The following is a 25713-nucleotide window of genomic DNA, read 5'->3' as shown; positions in this document are numbered from 1 at the left end:
TATGAGTCAGCATTCAGAGCACATGCCTCTCTGTGAGCCAATGAGAGGATAGCGCAGCAGCACAAACAACCAATCACAGAAGGGCCCTCGTCAAGCTGACAGAGGGATGCAGATATGAGGATGGACTGAGACTGAGACTGAGAGAGAGGAGGGAGTTGTTACAGAGTCAGTGCTGTATTATTTCACCCAGGTGCCAGTTTATCAGAACCATCAACCACCAATTGATGCAAAACATCTGCAATATGGCCGATGAAGTGTGTAACCCAGTAGCAAGGCGAGATATAATCTGTGTTGTCTACATGAAATGTGTTGTACACAGAGAGAGTGTCGTTACTAGATGATATAAATAGTTTGATTTTATACAATTCAAACATTAACCAAGCTTCCCCCTCAAAGTGGTTACACAGTTAAATCCACACATTTTTAAAGAGGGGGGTACTGTGCTTTTTATAGGCTTTGTACTCACCCTCTGTGAACAATGTAGTACTTTTACTTGACTAAAATGCTCACTTAATGCTTCATTTCAGCTGTTGTCTCTTTAAAACTCTCCAATTGAAAAACAACAACAACAAAAAAAAAACTTTTCCTCTGATTGGTCATTTCTCAGAGCTATGGGCAGATTTTGGTGTTTGAGACCCACTCTTTCAAGTGTCGTCAATCAGTTAGGAAATCTTTTTGCAATCACAGCAAGTCTCTTAAAGATCTAGTGAAACTCTTGTGCTATTTTTTTTAGCACAGACCATTTTGAGCAGTTTATAGGCAGATTCCAGGAATTTCTACACAAAGTGAATATACGTAGCTGTTTTAACTATTGAACAGGTTTAGAATGAACAACCTGCGTTGATACTTAATATGTGTTTGAAATCCGGTAAAGTGAAATAACCCTGCTGTAATAAAAAACAAAACGAAAGTAAAATAAAAAATAAAAAACTGAAAAAAGCTGGTTAATTTCAGGATCTGTTTTGCTTATTGACAGGCTGTAACTTTAATGTCTTGCTTCCTTTTTGTTTCCTTGATCGATGAAGCATAGGACAACGTGTGGTTTTGAAAATCAACTTCTTTGTAAAACAAACAAACTGTATGTTAATTCTGACAGAATTTCTTGCTAGAGCTTGATAAATGATGTCAGAAACCAAACTCTTCACCTTGAAAACAGGTTAGTAATAATAAAAGTAATAGTAAAACCATTTATATTTCAGTCCCTTAAAATTATTTGTTGAGCTATTTTATACTATGCCTAGAAACTTTTCCAATGCCTTTACACTAGCTTTTATAAGTTCATCCTTATTGCAATACAGGCATTCACTATTATTCCAAAGACTGAGTTTGGTTCAGTGAAATGTCATTTTATGTGAATCAGAAGATCTCAACATGGTAAGAACATCTGCTGACTGTTTATTTATTGTACTTCAACCAGTTCTTGCAACAAAACTTAGCTATCATACATGATAGCTGACTGGAGAATGATGGACAAGCTGTCATCATCTATTTTCTTATGGACCTTCTTGATTGCTGCTGTGACTCCTCCCTTTCCCCTTGAGGATAAATGAAGTATTTTCTATTCTATTCTATTCTATTCTATTCTATTCTACATCACAACATTTTTTCATTTTCTTCTGGCCTGTTTCAGAATGTAGATTACATAAAATATGAGACTGTTTAAGTTTCATGTTTAATCATACAACAGGCAGTTTTGGTACTGTTCGTGATGGCAGTTAAACACTCAGTCCACTCCCGACCACATACTCGTAATACATTCATGCAAAGCTAACACCAGCAAACCTGAAAATGAAGCAGGTAGATGAAAACTTATCATATCGGTTGATTTCTATACGTGTCTGTCTCTTGACACCTCACACTGCTGTTTATTTTCCTGTGTCCCCAGATCACTCTGATGCCCTCTCACTGAACATTTTCTCTCAGTCCCCTCACAGCTCTCATGCTAGTTTGCATAACAGTACAACATTGGCTGGAGTTGAGTGCACTCACTGAACAGCATTTATCATGTTGAAGTGTTGAATGCCTCTATAACTCTCTTTTATATGCACATGAAGTGAGGAGGGATAAGAAAGAGGAGAGCATAAAAGAGAGAAAAATACAAAAAAGAGAACAAGAATAAAAAAGTGAGAGGATGAGCAAGTCAGAAGAGGAAAATAAAAGGGGTGAGTTCAAGAGAGGCTGCAGAGGGGAGAGGGGGGATGACAAGGGAAGAGGGAGGACAGAGTGGGGAGGTGGGGGCAAAAAATGCTTGGCAAAGCCTTTCTATTCTGAGACAAATGGACAATGTTGGGAGAAGGCATTACACAGAACAGTGTCCTGTCTGTTATTCAGCAGATCTTTTTGCAACATCTGCTCTCACATAAACATTTAGCTCCTGTTATTGATGAATAGTTTTTGATGGAAGTTTAAACAAAACGTGTTCAGTGCTGTTTGGGAAAACCCAACCGTGTCAATGAGGTACAGTGCCAGTTTCAATCATTTCAAGGGCGGGTTTTTTTTTTTATATATTGTTGGAACATTTATTAAAAGACCTAAGTCTTCAAATATCAAAGAGCTGTAACCTCCATGGCTGCAACACTCAGCTCTTAACCCAGTTTCCTGTGTTTTAATGTACTCAAATAAAATTGAAATGGTACGTCCCTTCGAGGAGTGTTCGCAATCGCAACAATCTGTAACTTCATCACCCTTTCCCTATAACATTTCTCCCTGTAGAATGAGAAACATTCAAAAAAACATGGCCACAGTGATACTGACAAAGTCTTTCTGATTACTACAGCTAGTTTGCCTTGTTCTGAGTCAGATGACTAAATGATACATCGTACCATTTTTCCTTTAAATTGCTTTGTGTCCACAGAAATATTCTAACGCAGACTCACTATGTAGGTTCACAAATGCCAGGAATGGTAAGCCCCTAAAGTTTCCACATGTGTATTTCCTACAACTGATAGAGATGATGAGTTACATTACCCTACAGTTATAAACACACATACAGTTATGTTTGGCCTGACTTTGAGTTGTAATGAAAATTTTAACTGCATCTATTGCTACCAGCAGCTATACGTAGTAGTAGTAGTACTACTACAAGTCTGATGAATCAAGGAGCTTTCTGTTTGCTGATTCTGTTTCATTCTTTCTGAAAACAAAGTGGACCAGCGTTCAGTTTGTAGTGGGCTGAGATCAAGTTCTCTGGGCATTCCCAGAGTTTTGTTTTCACTTTGTTTTGTTTTCTACAAAAGAGAGCAGACTGTTTTGGGACAACTTCTGCAAATGATGTTAGGGAAAAGCACCCTTAGTTCTCTCTTCAAATGAAAAACGTGTACTTTCTGTTATGGAATAATTTTTTAAGAGGATGGATTGAAATATATATATATATATATATATATATTTGTATATATATATTTGTATATATATATATATATATATATATATATGTAACAAACTGAAACCTTACTTTAAGTTGGCAATTAATTCCATTCATATTCTAATTAAAAAAGAGAAACAAAGTGTTGCCAGCTTTTCATTTAAGCTGCCAGAGTTAGCCAGATGGATCATTATTAAAGCAGTTTATTGATGTGGTGTGTTATGAAACCAGTAGATGATAAATGCATCATTTGGGCACAGCTAATCATTGAACAGAAACAATATCCTGTGTTTTGCTTATGCTGCCTTGGTGGCAACAAAATGCAACAACACAGAGATGAGCTAAACTCACAACATATCTCTATATTGTATTTTCATTCTGATCGTTAAACAGAAGAACATAACAAGGGCTCATTACTCACAGCCTTGCCTCAGTGAGATGAAAAGCTGACAGGTCTACTCTGCGACTTTTTTATTGCCATTTTTGATAGAAGTTTGGAGCAGAAAGCTTTTCTTTTAGATGTGTCTTTTTCTCCTGACCAAACATGCAATAGTTGCGTTGGCAAAAGGAAACTACAAAGGGGAAATGGTTATATCAAATACTTTTCATTATGTGTAGTCCTAACATGTCTGTGCCTACAAAGCAGGGGAGCGCAACATAAATGAAAGAATTCTTAAAGAAAAAAGAAAAATACAGTCATAGTAGACCAATAAACAAAGCCAAAGTACGCTTTGCACTAATTTAATCTTCAAGCTGGCCAACTTGTGCCAAGTACAACTAAAAGTCAACAAGAAGGCTGACATGGATAAGACCTCACATGCGAATTGTCTCAGACATTTTTAGTAATTCAAAAACTAAAACTGGTTGGGAAAGAGTAATCGGAAAAGGAATCTTTTTTTCCTTCACTTTGTGTTTGAGGTAGTATTCCGTTTTTAACTCTTAATTTCAAAAATAAATGTCTGGTATCTGTATGAACTTCACTTTCTAGTGAAATCTGAAGCAGCATCATTTGCATGATTATCTCATAATACCATTGAAAAAGCCACTGCAATTCTAGCTGGAATAGATGAGGGAGCCATGACTCCGAAGCACATTGCCTCCAATGCAGGGGACGTGCCTATTTCTTAGGGCAGCAGAGAGGTAGTCAGCCGGCAATGGAGGGTGTGATGCAAGCACGCGGGCCAGCTGTTTTGGACTGAGGTGCTGCAGAGGAAACCGAGGTTACAGTGCAAAGTGCAGCTGTGTCACCATCCAAAACGTGCCGTGCTTAAGCACGGCAGCCCCCCTACAGCGCCGATCCCCAGCTGGAGGGTACGGCCGGCGGTCACACTACCCCAATATGAACCAGACTTTAGCGGGTATCAGACACGCGCACAGCCCGCCTACGTCATCGTGAAGCATTTGTTTACATGAAGCGCAATCTCATCAGAGTCAGCACAATGAGACACAGAGAGCACTGCTACAACTTTAGAGACTTTAGGACTTATATTAAGTCGTTTTTGCCTGACACAGCCCTCTTACCCCCCGCTTTGTTTAAAATGATTGTCCAGAGATGCGCTCGCGGTGATTATACGTAATGGATTGCATGCGCTGTACTCGTGCTTGTGCTTGTGCATGAAGTAAACCGTGCCTAAGCCCACCTCTTCGAAGCGTGCCGAAGCACGGAAGGGAATCGTGCTTGAGCACGGTACAGTTGCGGTCACACTGGCCATTCCAAACGTGCTTTAGGGCTGAAGCGTGCCTAGGCACGGCACGATTGGCCAGTGTGACCGCGTCCTAACTGGAAATATTCCTGTACCATCCCACACATCCCATTTAAATTCCCTCATGGATTTTTTTATGCACAAAAAGACTAAGTATATAAAAAGTTGCATTTGATAATTATTGCTTGAAAAAAGTCTGCTGTAGGTGCTTGTGTGTGAATAAAAACCCACCTTTATAGGTCTCCCATCAGGCGTCAGCACTTCTTCAGAAAGTTCCATCATCTTCAGAGCCATGTGAGCAATCGGCTTTGCATGACTATCAACCTTCTTGTGAAGTCCTCCTGCCACACAGTAGGCATCACCTATTGTCTCGATCTGTTTGAGAAGCAGAGGAGGAGGTGCAAAAACCCAAATGAATAAGTGTGAGTACATTTTGATGTGTGAAACAAAGTAGCCATTCAATAACTTGTACCAGCTGCACTTAGTAGTAAAAACTGAGAGCACTTCTTCAGTCCTCTTGTTATATAAGAACTACAGATTCTTTGTGTTTTTCTCTCTTGGCCTACATCCTTCACGACATGAGTTGGTGCATTTTGAGAGAATCTGGATAAAACTACTTGAAGCAGCTTGTTCTGCCTCTGACCCAGTCTGACAGGCCAAGAAAGCCAAGCATAAAAAAACAAACATTTGCAGACACACAAATCCCTTAGCGCACTTCTCCTTTTGAATGTGTCTGTTACTGTTTCTTTAGAGTGGGTTAACTTTGCAGCATTAAGGAAAGGCCCGACATATGGGTTTAAGTTAGTTGAAGTGCAAGGAAGCAAGACATCATTACAAATAAAGTTTACTGTATGGTTAAAACCTACAGTGCACCAGGCCAGCACCATTTAAAGAATATGTGTGATGTGGACAAAATAAATTGTTGAGCAAGAGTTAAGGAGAAGCATATCCCCGTTAATTTGCACCGGCTGCTATGGAAGTGGCAGAAAGCTAGCTGAAACTTGAGCTTCATCCCACCCTATCAAAAATGTGAGGGCATGGTCATTATAAGCAGGCATCCAGCCAACAGGTACAACGGACACATGCTGAGTAAGGCTGTTCACACAAACTAATCTTTCTATTTCATCGTGATAACGTCGGGCTTTGCCACGTGTTTATTGTAGGTGCTCATATTGTGACAACAATGCAATTAAAATGTATTGTGTGGACCCGACATATCATGTAACATATTGTCTAACAGAAATCAGAGGTTTTGGCTTCAGCTTTGTAGAGGAACTGATGTGTCTAATAATAAACACAGTGCTGCCTCAGTTTGTGTGGATGAGTAAAGAACAAAAACAAGTCAGAAGATGCAAACGCAAAAAGTGAACAGATCTAAGGAATGCTCTGATAGGTCAACCGTCCTTTGGTTTCATTATTTTTCAACTTTTACACAAGAAGATAAACTAATTTCAGGCAAAGTACCTAATTTTGATTCTAGGCTTTATCTAATAAATACAATTTGACTTGGTAGAGTTCTTGGAGTTTTGACCTGGTGGATGGAGCTACCAAATGCCTTTAAAGTGATTCTCCGGGATGGAACAAGTTGGGTCCTATCACAAGGTTTAGGGCAGAAATTACCCCTACAGCAGTGTTTTTGTGCAGCAGAAGCCCAGGGCCCATGCACCAAAGACCCCCTCCCTGCTCGTCAGCCGGTTTCCTCTGCACTCAGACAGGGCCATTTTTTACTTGACCAAAAACACAAATAAACGGACTCCCACTGAAAAAAATCTGTTATCGGTCTGCATTCACGCTTTATTTAGAGAATTTTCAGCGCGTTACGTTCACACAAAAACACCACTAAATAAGGCTCTGGTTCTCTTCGTGTCTCTTCGTCCTGGCAGACTACCTGCGTTTGTTTATATCTGGCACGCCGCGCGCACGGACTGAAACACTATGCGGCGAGCGCCTCGTAGCCAGCTGTCACTCTGCAGCGGAGGTAGCGGCGTTTTACGACACGATGAGAACTAGAGCCTTATTTAGCAGTGTTTTTGTGTGAAAGTAATGCGCTGAAAATTCTCTAAATAAAGCGTGAATGCAGACCGATATCAGATTTTTTCGGTGGGAGTCCGTTTATTTGTGTTTTTGGTCAAGTAACAAATGGCTCCGTCTGAGTGCAGGGGAAACAGGTGTTTTGACGAGCAGGGAGGGGGTGTTTGGTGCGAGCGCTCTGGGCTTCTGCTGCACAAAAACACTGCTGTAGGGGTAATTTCTGCCCTAAACCTTGTGATAGGACCCAACTTGTTCCATCCCGGAGTATCACTTTAATGTTCATCAGTGTGCTAGTGAGTCTCTCAAGAGCATTAGTCTGAACCATAGGTGACTATGACCTGAATGACTGAGAACTCTCACAGACAACTTGGTTTGAAGTCACAATATGATGCAAATTCAACACAAAAACACAAAATGGGAATTTAAGTATTGCTCTGTTAATGAAATCTCTGCAGTCAATATTTTTCAATTTTAAAATTCAATCATGAAGCATTTGACAAACTATCTCTTTAGCAAGTGTGCACCATTTTCCACATACATCAAGCAAGTCATGTGGGTTAGCTAGCTTTGCTTACACATAGCCATCCATAATCATAGGAAAATGTTTGCTTTTTTTTTTAAGACTTTCTTCAAGTTAACATATTCCCATAAAAATGTTCAAAACAATGTAAACAGCTTTCTTTTATAATTATTATTATTATTATTGTAATTATTATTATCATTACTAGTAGTAGTAGTAGTAGTAGTAATGGTAGAAGTAGTAGTAGTAGTAGTAGTAGTAACAGTGTTAAGCATGTGTTATTATAGTGCTAAGGTTTTCCCACCAAAGTATTATTCAAAAAATTGTAAAAGTGCTTTCAATAGGCCACACAGAATGAGAGTTATGTTTTTATCCTAAATTAAATGGCTTCATGTGATGAAAGCAAGAAATCAGTGCAGATAATGTACATACATCAGTATGTACATCAGGATGTTACCATGATTATGAGCAAAACAGACACAGTTCTTATGAAGGAAGAGGATAGAGAAAAGGGAGATGATAACAGGAGGAAAGCAGCAGACAAACTGCTCATTTAGGCCTGCCATGGGCTAAATTATTTCCACAGTAACCATGACAATGGCAACATATGGGTGCTTCAATCTCTTCACAATGTCCCTCCTGTTGCTGCTTTCTTTTCTTCATAAGCACTTACTCTTCACCAGCTACACATGAACCCCATTACATACTTCTAATCCCTCTCTTTCTATAGTATTTGTATTTGAAAACCTAAAGATGAGGAAACAGCAGCATAGGATAGGGGAGAAAGTAAATACAGCCCCCCCTGTCACATGGACTCTATTGACACATCTCTGGTAAGCTCCCACAGACGGGCCATTAATCAGTTTCTTTTTCCACAACAAGCACAGACGCAAATGAAAGCAAGAGGAGACAAGCAAGTGAATCCTGCACACACACCCTGCAGCTGATGTCACACCACTGTTAACACTTAATGACCCATTGCCCTGTAACTTCCTGGAAACAAATATCTGTGATGATGACCTCATTAAAGGATCATCAAAAGTATGAAGTCATTGGATCTTTATTTCATCAATTAGGCGCTCTGCCCTTCTGATCACATCAAATGGATATGTTGTGGGTAAACTATCATTTTGTCAACAGGTATTTTTGTATAACATGAAGAAAATGTGTGCATCTTTCTACAGACTGACCTTATACACATCCAGGATGCCACACTGGTAGTCAAAGCGTGTGTAAAGCTCATTCAGCATGGAGATAACCTGCATGGGTGTGCACTGGGCACACACAGCAGTGAAGCCCACGATGTCCGAGAACAGCATGGTGACATCATCAAATTTTCGAGCTGGCACATGCTGACCCTGCCACAGTTTCTGTGCCACGTCTCCAGGAAATATGGAATAAAGAAGATCCACTGTTCTCCTCTTCTCCTCCTCCAGTGCTTGGTGAGTTCGCTCTAATGTGGCCTGGGCGGGGAGAGAGGAGAGAAAGATTAACCGGGTTTGTTCCGTGCGCTACGCTCTGACGAATACACTGATGACAATGAAGCTGAGAAGTGGGAGTACTGCGCCAAATTAAAACTGCTGGTGCATGTCAATGTATTCATGAATTAATCTGATTTATTTCGAGCCATGTATATCTGCATATGCTTATTTGTGTGTAGAAAATCTTCTGCAGTGCTTTACCGTTGATGAGATAAACTCAACCCGGAGAAAAAGATTCTCAAAGCTGGGTCAAGACTCAGGTGAGTGACCTGCTCATTGAATCTGTAACAGTGAATTATTAAAGCACAGTAGTGTTTTTTTCTACAGCTAACAGACTTAAACTGGTAACACTACCTATATTTTGTCATTATTTTACCTTGAGTTTGTCCATTCTCTTCTTCAGGCCGTCCTGGGCCTTGGCCTGCTCCCCCACCAGGATTACATCCCGCGTGGCATCATGGATGGGGATATCTGACAAGTGGAGGCCCCGACCCATCAGCTCTTCAAGCTTATCAACACGAGGGGAGCCAAGGAACATCAGGGAGCAGGACTCGGGCACATGGATCATCTGACCCTTTAATTCCATAACCTGTCAGGAGAGAAATGAAACGGTCATGTTTTCTATAGAATCACTTTAATTTCAGAAATTAAAGACATAGAAAGAATCATAACAAATTATATGAAGAAGTGCATCGAAACAGAAGAGAGAAAACACTGTAGGATTTAGACAGTTGCGTCTTTTTACTATGGATATTCTAGCAGTTGACATTCACCGTTCTTCAAATAATGTTATTAAAAACAACAGACACATTTTTTGTCTTACTTTTCTCCACATCTCACACAGAATTTACCCTTTTTTCCACGAAATCTCCTTTAACATTTATCCAAAAGAGGATTTATAGAATTACACTGTGCTGTTACTATTACAAAGTCTTCTGCATATGACTTTGATTTGACTTTTAAAGCAGAGAACAGAGAACAACTCACACACACAGTAAATAGACACTATGCTGTTCAATCCTGCCTTTAAAGGTGCTGTGGGCAGGATTTAGCTAGCCAATGCTAATTTTTTTGTGTTTTCTTTGGATTAAATGTTAGAGTATCGATTGATAACCCTTTATGAGTGTAGTATAATTGCACTACCCCGAGGTCGCAGCATTTTCATCTGTCTCTGTTATGAGCTGACAAGGATTCTCGACCGCTCCAGGTATCTTTGACCAATAAGAAGAGCCCCTGAGGCTCTATCCAGATTGATCGAGGGGTGGTGGTGGTCCGTTCTCGTGAACGCGCATGAGGAAGTCCTGGCTCGCGTGTTTACCTGCCTTGTCGGACTTCCAACCCCCAAAAAACCAAGGAGTTAAATGAGGACAGCACGAAGAAGAAGAGGGGGAAGCATTCTTGTGGGAGGGGCTAAACTTGCGTAAGGGCGTGATGTCAGAGAACACAGGACGGGAGGGGCTGTGCTGGTTTTCAAATCGCCATCTTACATGGGTCAAATCGCCATCTTATCTGGGTAATCCTGCCTACGACACCTTGAACTTTATAACAACAACACAGATAACTACATTTTAAAAAAATTTTTATGTTGTTAAATGCAGTACATAATGTGGGCAAAATACTGGGCAACTTGATGACCCAGTTATTAGGAACACAATATTGTTATGAGCTAAATGTCACTGGTTTGAATCACACAACAACTCCAAATGTCATTAAGCAACAAACCATGAGCTTTGCACGTGTATATGTAATATCTTTAATTTTGTCTTTTCATGGCTACAACACAAAATAAGACAGAAAACATCAGTTCTATGAGGAAAAGAGGTTGCATGCTACTTTTAAATAGCGTAACAAATACTGTTCACTTACAAACAATAGCAGCATCAGAGCCAGCAGTATTTGAAAACTATGATTAAGAATTGGTTACACTGGCTTCTTGACATTTTCTAAAGCACGACACGTCAACGTGCAGCACCTGCTGAGTGTCTTTCAAACAGGTGTGAGGAATACAAACAAAACAGGCCGGCTCTTGCAGTGAGATGACAACGAGGATGGATTGCTGATTACCCTCGGAAATGTTCAGGAGAGGCATTACTGCCCTTTAGAATATGAGTCTTGGGTGTTTCACATTGGTAACTACCCCCAGCATAGGCCTCGTGGACACACCAATCGTCTTCATCTTCCTCAGCCTCCCACTCCTGCTCATCCCCTTTTTTAGTTTCCTTTTTCCGGCTTTCTCTCCATCTTCATTCGTCTTTCATTCCGGCCTCTTTCTCTTTCTGCTCTTCACTCTGTCTCTTGCATTACGTCTCCCTCCCTCTCTTTCTCCATAGTGTCAGATAGATTATTCCGCCAGTGAGCACACTGCAGCCCTGTTTTATTTATAGCACAAGGCTCTCCTAGGTCTGCATAATGCATACAGTCCACGCACACACACAATATTTCTGTGCACGCAAACACACAGTATCCAAGGGGAGGACACACATTCTACATCTGCCTGTCTGTTTCTCAGGAACACTGACATACATTCACATATCTAAACACACACACTCACCCTACAATGCACAGATGCAGCCTACAATCCACAGGGCCTAAGTTCAAGCACAACTTGGTTTGACCCAGAACCCATGAAGACAGACGTACTCATTTCCATCTTACATCACACTCAAGTCACAGGTGCCTCCTGTATGCCTTACATCTGTACGTGCTGCCACGTGCTGCTGTGCTCCTGGGAGTCAGATCAGTCATTTATAGATCCATTTGAACAGCCACATGCTCGTATTGCAGCGCATCAAAAAGCCAAAAATATAAAAAAACAGAAAACACTGGAAAGATGTAATTAAAGTGTAACCTCCTTGAGGTCCTTAGCATACATTTTCACAATTACTGAAGTTGTGAAGCATGTAACGTTTAAAAGCAACAACACCTGTGGAATGTAAGTGGGCAGAGAGACAGTCAACAGAAACTCCACAGAAAGAGCTGATATTAAATAGAAAGCAATCATTATCCCTCCTAAATCTTGAAAAAAGACATTTTTCTGGACTCGTCTTGGAGAATTTCACTCATGTTAAGTCTCATAAGACATTAAAACATCTATTTATGTTAAAGTACGCCTGAGATGACATGACGTGGTGTGAGATATGTGCAAGGAGACTTTCTGAGACAACAGGTGCACCGATACTGATCCTGGTCTTGGGTATCGGTGTATCGTGCCCCTCAGGGCTGGATCGATATAGATAGGAAAGGGCCGCTCCATGGCAACCAACTCTATGCCTTTTATTTTACCAGCGCTCCTGGCTACTTGATTTGAAATGTTGCCTCTGATGCACTCTTTGTTTTTTGCTGCATTACCAGTCTACAGAGTATAAAAGTTTACAACTGAATAGAATTTCTGTACCTCCTGAAGCTTTGTTTTTATCAAACTGCTAATAAATGTTGTAATATTTTACGTTTAATACAAATATCAACTTCAGTAATTCCTTCTTCTTTTTTTTTGCCTTTTACCTAAAACATTTTCAGTCTTATCCCACAGTAAGGCATGCAGGTTATTATTCAACAGTGGTATCAGATCGGTATTGGTATTGGTTGATACCCAAAGCTCAGGTATCGTTATTGGAACCAGAAAAGTTGTATTGGTGCACACCTATCTAAGGCCATCCTCACACGAGGATGGCCCCGTATCGTCTTGGCCTTGGCTTTAAAACATGTATCACTGTTTACACATCGTATTGTGCATAGGCTTGTGCATTTACATGACAACGCAAAACTGTCGTCGGGTTGCCCGTCTGGTTCTGCTCCGAGGCGGATTCCACGTCAACAAGTGCTCATGCACGCATAACATGCTGCGTCTCTGCATGAGCACTTGTTGTTGTTGCCGTAGCTGGTGTTGTTCATGCTCTCTGAGAAAATGTTGATATAGTAGTTGTAGCAATATTTGTAGCTGCTGGAACAATATCAGAATCAGTCCGCCTGCTGCCATTGTTGTTGCAGATATCCACCTGACCCGTTTTCAAAAAAGATGAGGAGTCATGGACAAATATGCGTCTCTGTGTGTCAATATCACCGGATCGATACTTTATTTTACCGGAGTCGTAGAAATTCATACTCGTGTACAGCCCACCTAAGACAGATCAGGAGAACAAACTGTTGCCAGCATTTTCATTAGGTACACCTCTTTAACTGCTCTCAATGCGAATATCTCACCAGCCAATCACATGGCAGCAACTCGACGCACTTAGTAGACATGGTAAAGACAGCCTGCTGGAGTTCAAACCGAGCATCAGAGGTGATTCAGTTGCATGGTTGTTGGTACATTTCTAAAAGTATTTTAGTGCTTTCAAAGATGTTAGCAACAACTTTGGTTAGAACGGCATGGATTTTTAGCATGTTATACAGAAGATTGATCATAAATACATACGAGGATGTCTTTCATGATTTGTCAGTGAAGGGTTTAAATGTGAGATATTGTGCAACTAGATCTCTGTGGTTTATGTATCTAAAGTGATTCATAACAAGTCCATTTGCAAGCTTGTGGTCTTTGTAATGGGACATTTCAATTGAAAAAAAAAAAACTTAAGAAGATTTCAACTCCATAAGCAACTCTTAAAAAAAAAAACATCTCACCAAGTCAGCTTGAGAAAAGCGAAGCCCAAAGTGACTTTGTCATTCAGGTACAGTAGGTATAATTAAAGTGTCACAGCACCTTGCCCTAAGAGTCTTTGATTCTCAGTCACTCACGTTTGCTGTCCCACTCTGTTACAGACACACACTGATGCACACATACAGACACTGATAGACACACACGAGCCCACATCCCTGGAGGCAGTTGTGTTGGCCTACTTGTGCGTCTCTGTTTAACTCAGCACTCTCCTCTGTGCTGCCTGCATCTCTGTCATCACAGCGGCACCGAGGCAGAGGAGGTGAGTGAAAGAAGGAGGATGACAAGGGGAAAGGAACATACTGAGGTGGTTAGGGAAGGAAACATGGGTGACAGTGAAGGTGTGATGGTAAAAAAATAGAAAAAAAGGGGAGATTATGAGAGGTAGCAGTTGTAGAGAAGCAGCTGGGTCAAGAAAGAGGGTTTACAAATACAGAAACAGAAACAGAAAGCGATGAAAGCATATGTTATAAAAGTGTCAGAGGGAAGTAACAGCCATAAGAAGACTGAACTTGAAGGAGGTAGAATGCACAGTAAAATATATCTTTTTTTAATGAAACCTGATAAAAAGAACACAAAACTGTCAGAGGAGACCAGTTTGTAATAGTGATTTCCTTTGTAGCATGTTGATACACTTGGATTGAGCCCTCGTTCAAGGCCACCACAAGAAAATTAATTTTGTATCGAGCTGCAGCTCTGCACAAAGAACATTTACAATGTTTATGCTCCTGGTAGAAGCTTTCTCACATGGTTTTATTTTACCTCTACTTGTACTTCTACTTTTTAAAATCAATCTTAACACATTTGTTTGAGGGAAGATGTTTTTTTCAAAATGAATAATTTTCTCCCCCCATAAATAAAGAGATGTTTTCATTTGGATATCCCTACAAACATTCATCAATACGTTTCAGTATTATCAAGAACTACTTCTCCCATCATCATCGTCATCATCAGAGGCAATGACCACCTGGAGGTAGATGAAGACGGGAGAAAGAAAGAACAGGAAAAAAAAAGGCCAAAGGCGGATATCAAACAGTAACAAGAAAGAGATGAGAGGAGAATGGCGAGAGGTGGACAGCTAATGGATTGTCTTTTGTGAGCAGACTCAGGCAAGTCAACAGACTCTCATTTGCATGAACAAGCACCAAGCAGCAAAGAGTCAATGAGTCAGCCTCCCTCATCCCCCCTTCTCTCCATCACAGACACACAAACACACGCTTACACAATGCTGCCATGTTCTTATCTCGTAAGACCCTTGAGATATTGTTCAGTACTTTTACTCCCCATTCTTACAGAGAAACATGTACACTATAGACACTGAATGTAGGCCAGATAAACATTACATCATCACCTTGTAATGTCATGTTTCACACAATCTGAAAACAGCAACAGCTGTGAGATATACATGCCATATTTCTAAAAAAAAAAAACATTTGTATGATTATGATGCTTAAATCAAGGTTTGTTTCAGTTTTGGGCAAATTTTCCTCAGCAAGACAGTTTGGACAAGATGGATTGACAATAACTTAAAGCATATGATCAGAGCAAAGAAGGATAAACAAGAGAAAAATTTACATATTGCTCAAATTCAACCTATTCCTACAACCCTTTCTCTCTGGCTATGTAAGGCTTAAAGGGGACATATCATGCTTGTTTCTCCTTTTCACTATGCCAGACTAGGATGCGTGTAAAGCATTTCTGCCCTCAGTACAAGTCATTTAGTTCCTTCATTTCCCCACAAAAACGTTCTCAATATCCTCAGTTTAGGCCATTTTGAAGATCTCGTTGAAACGCTCCGTTTCCAGAATGGCCTCCAGTAACCTCGCAACGTCACTGCCCTTTGTGCTCTGATTGGTCAGTTCTATCAGAGGGGCGGAGGGAGTAGAGCCAGGGGGTGGTTTTTGCAGCATGGCAGTATTTACAAAATCGCTATTGAATGGAGCAGACCGAGCGAGTTTGCTGTTTGCCAAAACTTCACCGTAAGACATTGATAGCACTAATAAAATGGCAGAGTGTAGGATACGTCCTTTTGTATTGGACCCCGAGTCAGACCCAGATGGTTCTGCAGCTCAGGAGAAAGAAAATCCACCTCGACACAGATCATCTCAGGACACTTCAGTGTGGTGAGTCAGAGCTGTACTGTAACATGTATAGTTTATACGTGGAAATAGAGGTAGACTTCACCAATAAACTATTTCTATAACAGGTCTCCATCCTGCTCCTTCACTTTTCTCTGTCTGTTTTATCCATCATGCTGAAAGTGTAGTCTAAAGATCGCCTCTACCGTCAGTTCGTCACTATGTTAGCACTCAGTCAAGTTAGCCAGAGCTAGTAGGGAGCTTTATCTATACTTGGCTCTTGGTGGGTGTATCCCTCGGTGGCGGTTGTGTGACTAACTGACTTCACAGAGGAGGAGCTGCTTAATCAGATTACTCCAATAAAAAGAGAGGATCCTCGTGTCGTTACGAAGGTCGAAATCTCGAAGCCAAATGGCAATGACCTATTTTCAGAGGCAACAAATCTCGTTCTAGGATATCAGAAAAAATACAATATCTCATTTTTTAAAAATTCAGGGGGTGTAAGGTCTTGTTTTCAAATTTATTATATTATACGTAAGTATTAAATCACGGATCAGCATGATATGTCCTCTTTAAACACTAACATCATGATCTTTTACCATATCTCCATCATTTCACCCTCTCCACATTAATGAAAACTGAAAAACAGATTCTTAGGAAGTGAAAGTCCTTGAGGTAATCCAGCACTAATGACTTACCAATTTAAATTCATGTTCAGCTCATTTCAAGCAAATGTAGTGAGTTAGTTGGTTTTATAACCAAGCAGCAACCTCTGGCTGAATGAAACAAAGCGCTAAAAACTGCACTTCCTTGAGTGTCCACTTGAGGCTGGCTTTAGAAAGACCAAAAACCACAGACACACCAAGCCAAAAAGCTTATTTTAACAGCAATATAACGTGTTTACAGCCTGGTTCAATAACAGGCTTGGGTCTGAATAGCTCATTTTTTGTAATGAAAGCCCATCCCTTCACCTCATCCAACAAAGCCTGAACAAAGCTAGACTGTGTTCAGCATTTCAAATACAGCCCCTGTTGACGATGAGCTTCAAACCTCCGTAACAGAAACAGATGGGTGACATCGCTGAGACTGGGTCCATATACAAGACAGCGTTTGTAACTGCTCAGAGATGATGTATTTGTTTTTCTTCATATGCTGTCAGAACAAGCTGATAAATTATTAAATTAGCTGTCATGGAGCAGCATCAGACAATTTTAGAACCAAGATGCATTTAGGTGATCAGTCTGATGTTGTTTGTCATAAGTTTAATGTGAAAAAAGATCACATGAGACAATACTGCGCAAACTGTTCAATAAAAGTGACTTTTATCAAAGCATAAAGCAACTGTCAGGTTTCTATTTTTTACATTTGTGTCAGAAACAAAAAGAATCCTATCTCCTCTTTTGTAAATGAATCATGAATACACAGCAGACACAGAGGGCAGTGGTTTCCAAAGCTTTCTACTGAACACACAAATCTGCACAGCACTGATCTATCCACAGACAGATCAAAGGTGTCACTAATGTCAAGATTCCCTTTGTACTCAGGCAGGTGCACACATGTACACATAAACAAACCTCATTCAGCGGCACACTCCAGTGCAATACAGCAGATGTCGCTAAACAGTAAGCATGACATTGCAGATTTTAGCATTCTGGTTCTCCAGGCTAGTATTGCTTCCTGATTCAAAAAATAACCTCAAATGAGGAGCATTTATCACAAAAATACAGGATATACATGGAAGTACTTGTGTCATTTATTCAACAAAAACTCCTGCTTTGAGCTAAGGCTCTGCTTTATTCCTTTTTTGTGTTCAAACATTCACACATACTGACACCATAGTCTTTCACGACTATGAGAAAAACACTGACTAATCCTAAACAGATTTTTGACTCTATGACCTAAAGAGTTTTGGAGCTGTTAGATGTTTACAACAGTGGCATCACAACAGTGGAAGTAGGTGTTGTGATTCATGAATCCTCTGACTTATGTCTCATTGTGTTTTTTGAGAGAAAGAAAATGTCAGCCTCCAATTTCACGTACCTAAAACAGTGAGGGCGTTACATTGTGTATTTTTGTCTGGCATCCAATAAAACATGTAAAAGCTGAGTGTCTGCTGATTCTGAACTCAGGTCAGATCTGCTCACAGCTTTCCTAAACAACTGCCAACAATACTGACCCATAAATAATCAACCTCCACCAGGTCACAGGAGCTGAAAGGGTTAAATCAGTGAGTGTAGGTTTGCTCAACAAATCAAACTGTCTTGGTTGCGTTTACTGTATTCTCTCTTCTCTTGAACTCTAAAATGTGATGTAACAGTGTTGTATGTGGGGACATTGCCAAGATTAGGTGCTGTTAAAGTGGAACACTGACAGAAGAACCTGTGTACGCTGACCACAGCGTTCACACTGAGTAGACATGCAGAGATGCAATGTGACCTTTTCAGGAGGTCTTTGGATTTCTCATGCACAGCCAATGTCCCTGAGCAAAGAAAGAGAAGAAGTCAAACTGCAACTGGTCTACACACTAAAACACACACACACACACACACACACACACACACACACTGTGCTGCACGGGGGGAGTGCTCTTTTCTGGCCTCTTTACCTTGGCCTGTCGCCTTCTCTCGCTGCCCTTTCTAGTGAAAATGTCAGCCCCATCCTTTTCTCTCCCTCTTTCTCTCTGTCCAGGTGATGCAAGGTTCATATGCAAAATAAAAACAAACACACACAGCAAACACAAAGCTGTCAAGTTTCTTGTGCATGGTGTGTGTAGGTTAGGAGAAACATTGCCAGGTGTGATCATTTGTGGCAGAAAAAATGGCGCAGAGCATCGACTCGCTGACACCAGCGTGAGTGTTTTGACCTGGCTTGTTGGACAGATAAACAGAGCTGAGCATAGGGTCAGCGTACAGTCGTAACACCTCACTTTCTGTCAGTTATTTTTGGCACCTTGCCAATCTTAACCTGACTCAGCACACTGATACAGAAATGAAAACAAATAAAATGAAGGATTTTAAGAACAACAGTGATGGGAAATTTAATCTATGCCTAAAACTCTCTCTTCTTGTTTTGCTTTGTTTTCCAAAAACATGAAGAAGCCTGAATCTTAATAACATTTCTCCTGCATTCACATTAGCTGAATTTAACTGGTTGAGTAGAAATGACTGAATACAAAAAAAGTAACTAAATGTAATCTGGAAATAATAATGAGATTTGTTTCTTTCGCTTTTCAAAAACTGGATTTGACTGGGTGCAGTGTGAGTGTGTTGACATGAGAAGGGTCTGAACCCTGCTGCGTTTCTCTAGCTGAAGATCTGGGGAGCTATAACTGAGGGCCTTTTACACAAGAACGGTTTTTGGGTGAAACGCAAAAGTTTTGTTGCGTTTCAGCCTTGCGTTTACGTGGAAACAGTGTTAAAGCCGACCTAAAACGAAAACTTTGGAAAACAACCTCCAGAGTGGAATTTTTCTGAAACACTGCCGGCACTGTTGCCGTGTAAACAGTAAGCCGGCATTTTCAGCGGAAACGCTGGCGTCACACTCCGCTTTGCGCATACTACAGGATAACAGTACCGAATATTGTGAACTACCATGATGTGCTTGTGTGGATCTCTTGCACTTAGTATTCCCCAATATGTCAGATGATCGGCTCAACTCTACTTCGGTGGAGATCTCCCAAAAGCGGCTTCTGGACAAGACAGTTATAGCACCACCTGCAGGCTTGGCATGATTACTCCAGCGTTTTCAGTCCCTATGTAAACGCAGATTTTTTAACTGCGTTATAGCATTTTCAGATGAAACGTTGACGTGTGAACAAGGCCTTAATGGACGTAGTCTCCCCCACCTCACCCGTCTGTCTCTTTCTGTTCTGTTTCTTTTTTAAGCAAATCGGTTACATGGGGGCTTTGAGTACAGCTTTAAGGCCCCTGTCAGTCATGTGAGCTGAGCTGTGCCTCTGATTGGGCGAGCTTACAATCTAAATGTCCTCTAAACTGCCAAGTTAGAAAAAAATTCACCCTCGTAAAGGGTGCGCTGATAGTAAAATTAGCGATTCAGACAGGAGACGTTTTTTTTAAATAGGCTGTAAAAATGTGTATTTCTGGTGTGACTTCCAGTACTTCCGGAGTCAGCGGACTCTCAAGTAACAGCAGGTTTTAGCACCTCCGCATTGTCTCATATTCTTAAACCAAAGGTTGCCGCTTGGGTGGTTTTCACTCCAGTCCTTCCTCTCTGTTAAAGAAATAAAACTGTATCATTCTGCTCTGCCTGTTCCATGCACAACTGTGAGCTGGCACAGCAGTTTAAAGGTAAAACAAATCACAGGGATAAAAAAACTGCATAAATAATCCATTTACACACCACGCATAAACTGACTCCTTTGCTTGCAGTGATTCTTGGTCAGTCTCAAACATTTTTTTTATTTCTAGAAGAACTAAAGCCACAAAGATATCCAAGAAAGACATTTTTTTTAAAAATCATGAACATTTTTTCCAGTAACTTCAAATATTTTGTTCAGCAGCAGGCTGAACTTTTTCACTGTTTACTTGTGTGTAGTCAAATATTACTAGTTTTTGACTCAAATATGCTTTTTCCGTTGTGGCAGATGAAGCCAAAACTCACACATTCAAAGCAGAGTGGCACATACACACACTGATCACTCTGGACTGATCAATCTCCTCGCTGTCTGTTCTGTTTAACATCGGGATGTTCTGTACTGACACTGACAGCCTGCGGATACTGTCCAATCGATAAAGAACTGGATATAGCATACAACTCAGATTGATTGATCTTTTTGGCAATTTGGAATGACTCCAAACCTCAAACCTCCCACCAAACAACATTGCAGAGCTCGGGTTGTGCTGCAACATATCTTTAAAGGCACTGAGAAACAGAAATGCCAACATACCTCAACAAATAGGAGCTCAGGAAACAATTAGGATGTACAAAACTTAGGCTTTACATTTTTGACATGCTGTGGGTACGGCTCAGGAGAGAAAAACTGAATCAAGTTTAGTTGTTCTTGCTCAAAACAGACAAATAGAAAGCAAAATGTTTGATCTGAACTGTTAACATAGATGGATTTTTGGCAAAACAATTCCTTTGTTGCAAAAAAAAACACAGTGACTTCATCAGAGGTCAAAGTTGAAGCAGCGGATGTTGTGTAGTGATAGTGGTGGTTGTGGGTCTGTGTGGTGGAAGAAGATTCAAGCCACATCTCAGAAAGTTGTTCTTTCAAAGATAATAACAAACCAGCATTCCCAAGAAACTTTGACTAGACTTCATTTTAAAAAGCTGCACCTCTCGCTGCAGTTATTCTCTACACCATGTGGTAAACAGTAGATGATGTCATCTGTAGTAGCCTTACCTTCTCCTTGGTCCCCGTCTGAGTGTTATCAGGCCTCGTACGGATGGTAAATGGAGATGCCAGCCTCAGCAGGATGCCCTGGAAAGACGGCTCCATCTTGGGTGACACAATCTCAAAACATTCCCTGAACAAGAGGCTCCGATGAGTCTCGATGCGAGTCTGTTTCCTCAGTCCTTCTCCGAGCTGAAGAAGCTCCATGCGAGGCCCGAGGACCAGGTGAAAAGGAAAGGCACGGCAGAAAGTGGCCAGGCCAATGCGCAGATCACTGGGATTAGTGGAGAGTGAAAGAGGGGGCCTTTTGGTGCACACAGACGCAGCATTTGGGAAAGAGGAGAGGGAAAGAGGGCAGGTCTCTGTGATTTGGAAAGACAAGCAAACTGTGGGTACAGAGGTTTGGAAAGGAGAGGGAGGGGAGGGGGATGAGGAGGGGGAGGCAGAGGGGGAGGCAGAGGGGGATGCGGTCGGTGTGGGGGTTGTGGAGTCACCATCTGCATGTTCTTCATCTTCGTTAGGTAATAAGGGTGTAAGAGGTGGCACTTCTTCTACCTCAACTTCTGAATGAAAAATCCGCCTGGCAACAGCTCTGATCAGCCCGGGCATCACCAAGCCAACGACCGGGGCTGGATTGAAACAATGAAGGAGCAATACCTTCCCTCTTCTGTCTCCTCGATCTCCAACCTTGTCCAATTTTCTTCTCCCTGTCTCCTCCTCAAAGGGGTCCTTGCACTGGAAAGAGGGGCTCTCGGATGAGGCCCGCCGCCCCGTCGAGGTGCGAATGTGTTCCAAAATGGCGTCAAAGCCATTAAAGAAGTCTTGGAGGTTGCTTCCTACAGCTCGAAGAACTCGTTCGTTTTCTTCAAAGCAAAGGCCAAAAAACTCCTCTCCAAAATGTTCTCGTAGCTCACAGAAGGGTACTCCTGAAAGAGAGGAACATACGTATAACTGAGTGATACAGAACTGAGCTCCTGTCACGGACATGCTATTAAGCATTCTGCAGACTTGCACATCGGTTCATGTCTGTCATTTTTTTCTGAATGCAGAAATCTGAACTTCACCACTTGGTGTGCAAATAACATCCTGTTTTCACTGCATTTTTCACAAACCCTTGATTTAAACTGTGCCAGGACACATTTAGTAAATACAAAAATGAACCAGAACTAATTTCAAACACACAAACAATAAAATGGTCTCCAACACCATCAAAACTTGGTTGTTGCTTCGTGGTCCCCAAGGCCAGGACCAAGCGTTACTGAACGACCTTTGTTCCAGCAGCTATTACAAAGCTCAATAGCAAAGCAAAAAGATGAGGGAGTCTTATTGAACCTTCGGATCTGGAGAGATTTTATGTGACTTCATGGCTCTTAACGACTGGCATTTTTTGTATTGTACTTGACTGTTGTATTGTTTCTCTGTGTGTCTTGTCTGGACTGCTGAGTTCCTGCCTGCAAACCAAATTTACCGCAAGGTATAAATAAAGAAACCTTTGAACCTTTGAACTTAATGTGAAGGTCTCGAACATTAAAAAAAACATCAGGGGGCTGCTGTGTGGAAAATTATGGAAGATTATGCCAAAGTTGACATTACTATTTCATATAAGTTAAATTCCTCTAAAGACCTAAACTTTTGTCTGGTGTGCATTTGGGATGAGTGAGACCTAATAAGTATAATAACTAAATTCGGTCTTTGTATGGGAAATTTGAATATTTGTGTCATGATTTCTCTGTTAGATGTATGTTAAATTAGATTGGGGTTTTTTCCACTAAAATAGGTGTAGTGTTGTGATATCACCCAAAAATGATGTGGGTAGTGTCCCTAAATGTGGCTAACAGGTCAAAGTTTTAAAAATTGAAGTATCATGGGTCTGATATGCAGAAATGTAAGGCTCACATATGTGGATGCAGGGTCTTATGAGGTTAAAACAAATAATTGACATTAAAATGACAGATTTTATACATAACAGGACAAAAAAAAACATTTTAAAAAAGTTGTTTTGAGTCTGGCAGTGCACTACAGGTGTCCAGGCAAAACGACCTCAGTGACTCAGAGACTAGAGCTCCATTTACCAGCTCAGAGACACATGTTGTGTAATGTGCCTGTAAAAATCTGCTCTCATAAACCCCGATCAGTTCACCATGACGCACAGCACTTCGAGCAGGACACGCACACGCACAGGTGAGAGGGGAAAGATGAGAGAGGGATATTGACAGCTAGATTGGTTTGGCGTCAGTGGTGACGTGGGCAAAATACCTATTATTTCCTCTGAAGTATGGATGGGGAAAATCACCTCAACATATCAGATGATTTCAGTTCTGTTACTGTACTGAGAGCATAACACATGTGACCAAAAAGGGCTTCACTTTGTCAGACTTAACCCCTGACACACATGGATGTAAAGGAGTCAAGGGTCTAAAAGCAGCACAAAGTGAAGATGATGCAGTTTGAGCACACATGTCTTCACTGGCAGTGACATCCCGGATTCTCCCTGTGGAGATATTTCAGACACATCCAACAGAGAGAGGATCCCCGGGCAGATCCAGACCATGCTGCAGGGATTACATATCCCATCTGGACAGGGATCACCTTGGGATCCCCAAGCAAGTAAGGACTTTAAGAAACGGTGGAAGGAATGGTGTGTGTGCCACAGTTTGTCCATCCTGCTGCCATCATGACTCCTTCCATGTGTGTAAACTAGCTGAGGAAAGCAGACTGAGATGGAAGGAGAGATTAGTGAGAAGGGGTGTTGCAAGCTGAGGTCAAATGATTTTGATTTAGAGGCCAGGAGCACAGTTAGGAGGAATAAAAGACGGAACAGTCCCTGAAAAAGGAGAGGAAGGAGAGATTAGTGAGAAGGGGTGTTGCAAGCTGAGGTCAAATGATTTTGATTTAGAGGCCAGGAGCACAGTTAGGAGGAATAAAAGACGGAACAGTCCCTGAAAAAGGAGAGGAAAAAGGAGAGGAAGTTTGTCCATCCTGCTGCCATCATGACTCCTTCCATGTGTGTAAACTAGCTGAGGAAAGCAGACTGAGATGGAAGGAGAGATTAGTGAGAAGGGGTGTTGCAAGCTGAGGTCAAATGATTTTGATTTAGAGGCCAGGAGCACAGTTAGGAGGAATAAAAGACGGAACAGTCCCTGAAAAAGGAGAGGAAGCTAGCAGTGTGAGGAAAAACAGGAGGACGAGAGGATGGATAAGGACTGTAGATAGAGGCAGGAGATCTGAGATGGAACAGAGGGAGGACAAAGCTGTACAGTGTGACTCACCAGGACAGTGTGTGTGTGTGTGTGTTCGTGTGTGTGTGTGTGACTGTGTGTTTTTTCATGATAGGCCTGGGAGACTTTGTAAGCCTCAAGAGTGAGTCATACACTGTTTGTGTGTGTTTAGGCATTTGTAAATAGCTGTATATTTCTGTCTGACTTTATGCAAAGCACCTAGGCCATGATACTGTTTCCCTTTTTCATTAAAAGTCTCGACAATTTGTTCAAGAGGTCTGGGCTCTGGAGGATAACTTGAGCGATTCTGGAAGTGTTCACAAATTCAGTAAAATAAACAAGAGTGAAGGACAGCCATAGGGGAAGAAAATAAGTGTGAGTCGTGCTAAAAATAACATGGTACAGTAAAATTGATCTGAGGCACCAACTGGAAAAAAAGAGCCAGAAGCAGAGGGATGAGAACTACACACATGGGACTGCACACTTACCCAGAATGGTAGCCATATACTGTAGGATTTGTAAGACGTCTTCCTCTGAGCCAGAGTTTTCAAGGAATGGACACTTGTCCTCTCGTCTCTCTCTTCTTCTTTCCTCACTGGCAACCTCCTGACACCTGCCAGGACACACACACACACAAAAAAAAATCATTTGAAGGAATCCTCACACAAGGCAGTCAACCCGTGTGGTGCTGAGGGATGTTCTGATCAGCATCCACAAAGAAACAGCTGATTTTTAAAAAGCCAGATGTGACTGGCCTTGCAGTTCAGAGTGCTTTTGAAGGTTCATATTTGTTGGTCACTGAGCAGATCCACTGCAGCAGCTGGACAGAGCAACTGAAAAATGAGCTCAAGGCCACCTTAGCAATAGTTACACAGACTCATTTAGTCTGGGAAGTAGAGCAGAGATCCTCTGGCCTCAGGCTTCACTGTGGCAAACAGAAGGAATATCATTCATCTTAAGGTTTAATTTGTGTTTTGGGATTAAAAAGTAGTTGTTATTTAGTCTAAAGTCATTCAGTCACTTCCAAGGTTATAATAGTTAACTAAAACGCAACTAAAAACGAAAACTAAAATTTAAAATACATTGCAGTTAACTCAAACTAATAAAAACTAGAAAAGAAAACAAAAACGATAAGTAAACTAAAACTGTATCTTGTGTTCACAAAACTGACTGAAACTAACTAAAATTATAGACAAAATTCCCTTAGTTATAGTTTTTGACTATATCAATAACCTAAAGAATTTAAATTAATCTGACACATTTTCCCAACAAATTTTAGACAGTTTTAGGCAGTTGTCAGTGCCGCACAGC

The 25713-nt window shown here is 41.1% G+C and overlaps 1 protein-coding gene across 1 annotated transcript in view; it reads right to left on the bottom strand.

The window, feature by feature from the left end:
* The window catches only part of gucy1a2 (guanylate cyclase 1, soluble, alpha 2), a 48377-nt gene that overhangs the window by 7317 nt on the left and 15347 nt on the right, over positions 1–25713 (bottom strand). Inside the window, exons 3-7 of the mRNA XM_074679881.1 lie at positions 24891–25015; positions 21194–22110; positions 9473–9685; positions 8806–9078; positions 5296–5439 (exon numbers count right to left, since the gene is read on the bottom strand). Of these exons, the coding sequence (XP_074535982.1) occupies positions 5296–5439; positions 8806–9078; positions 9473–9685; positions 21194–22110; positions 24891–25015 (1672 nt within the window). The remainder of the gene's footprint in view (positions 1–5295; positions 5440–8805; positions 9079–9472; positions 9686–21193; positions 22111–24890; positions 25016–25713) is intronic.

This window comes from Halichoeres trimaculatus, unplaced genomic scaffold, assembly GCF_033239565.1.
Source record: "Halichoeres trimaculatus isolate MK-OKI-2021-1 unplaced genomic scaffold, fHalTri1.1 fHalTri1_scaffold_9, whole genome shotgun sequence".
NCBI classification, from domain to species: domain Eukaryota; kingdom Metazoa; phylum Chordata; class Actinopteri; order Labriformes; family Labridae; genus Halichoeres; species Halichoeres trimaculatus.
The sequence above is the reverse complement of the archived record's forward strand: the minus strand, read 5'-3'. Positions and strand labels throughout refer to the sequence as shown.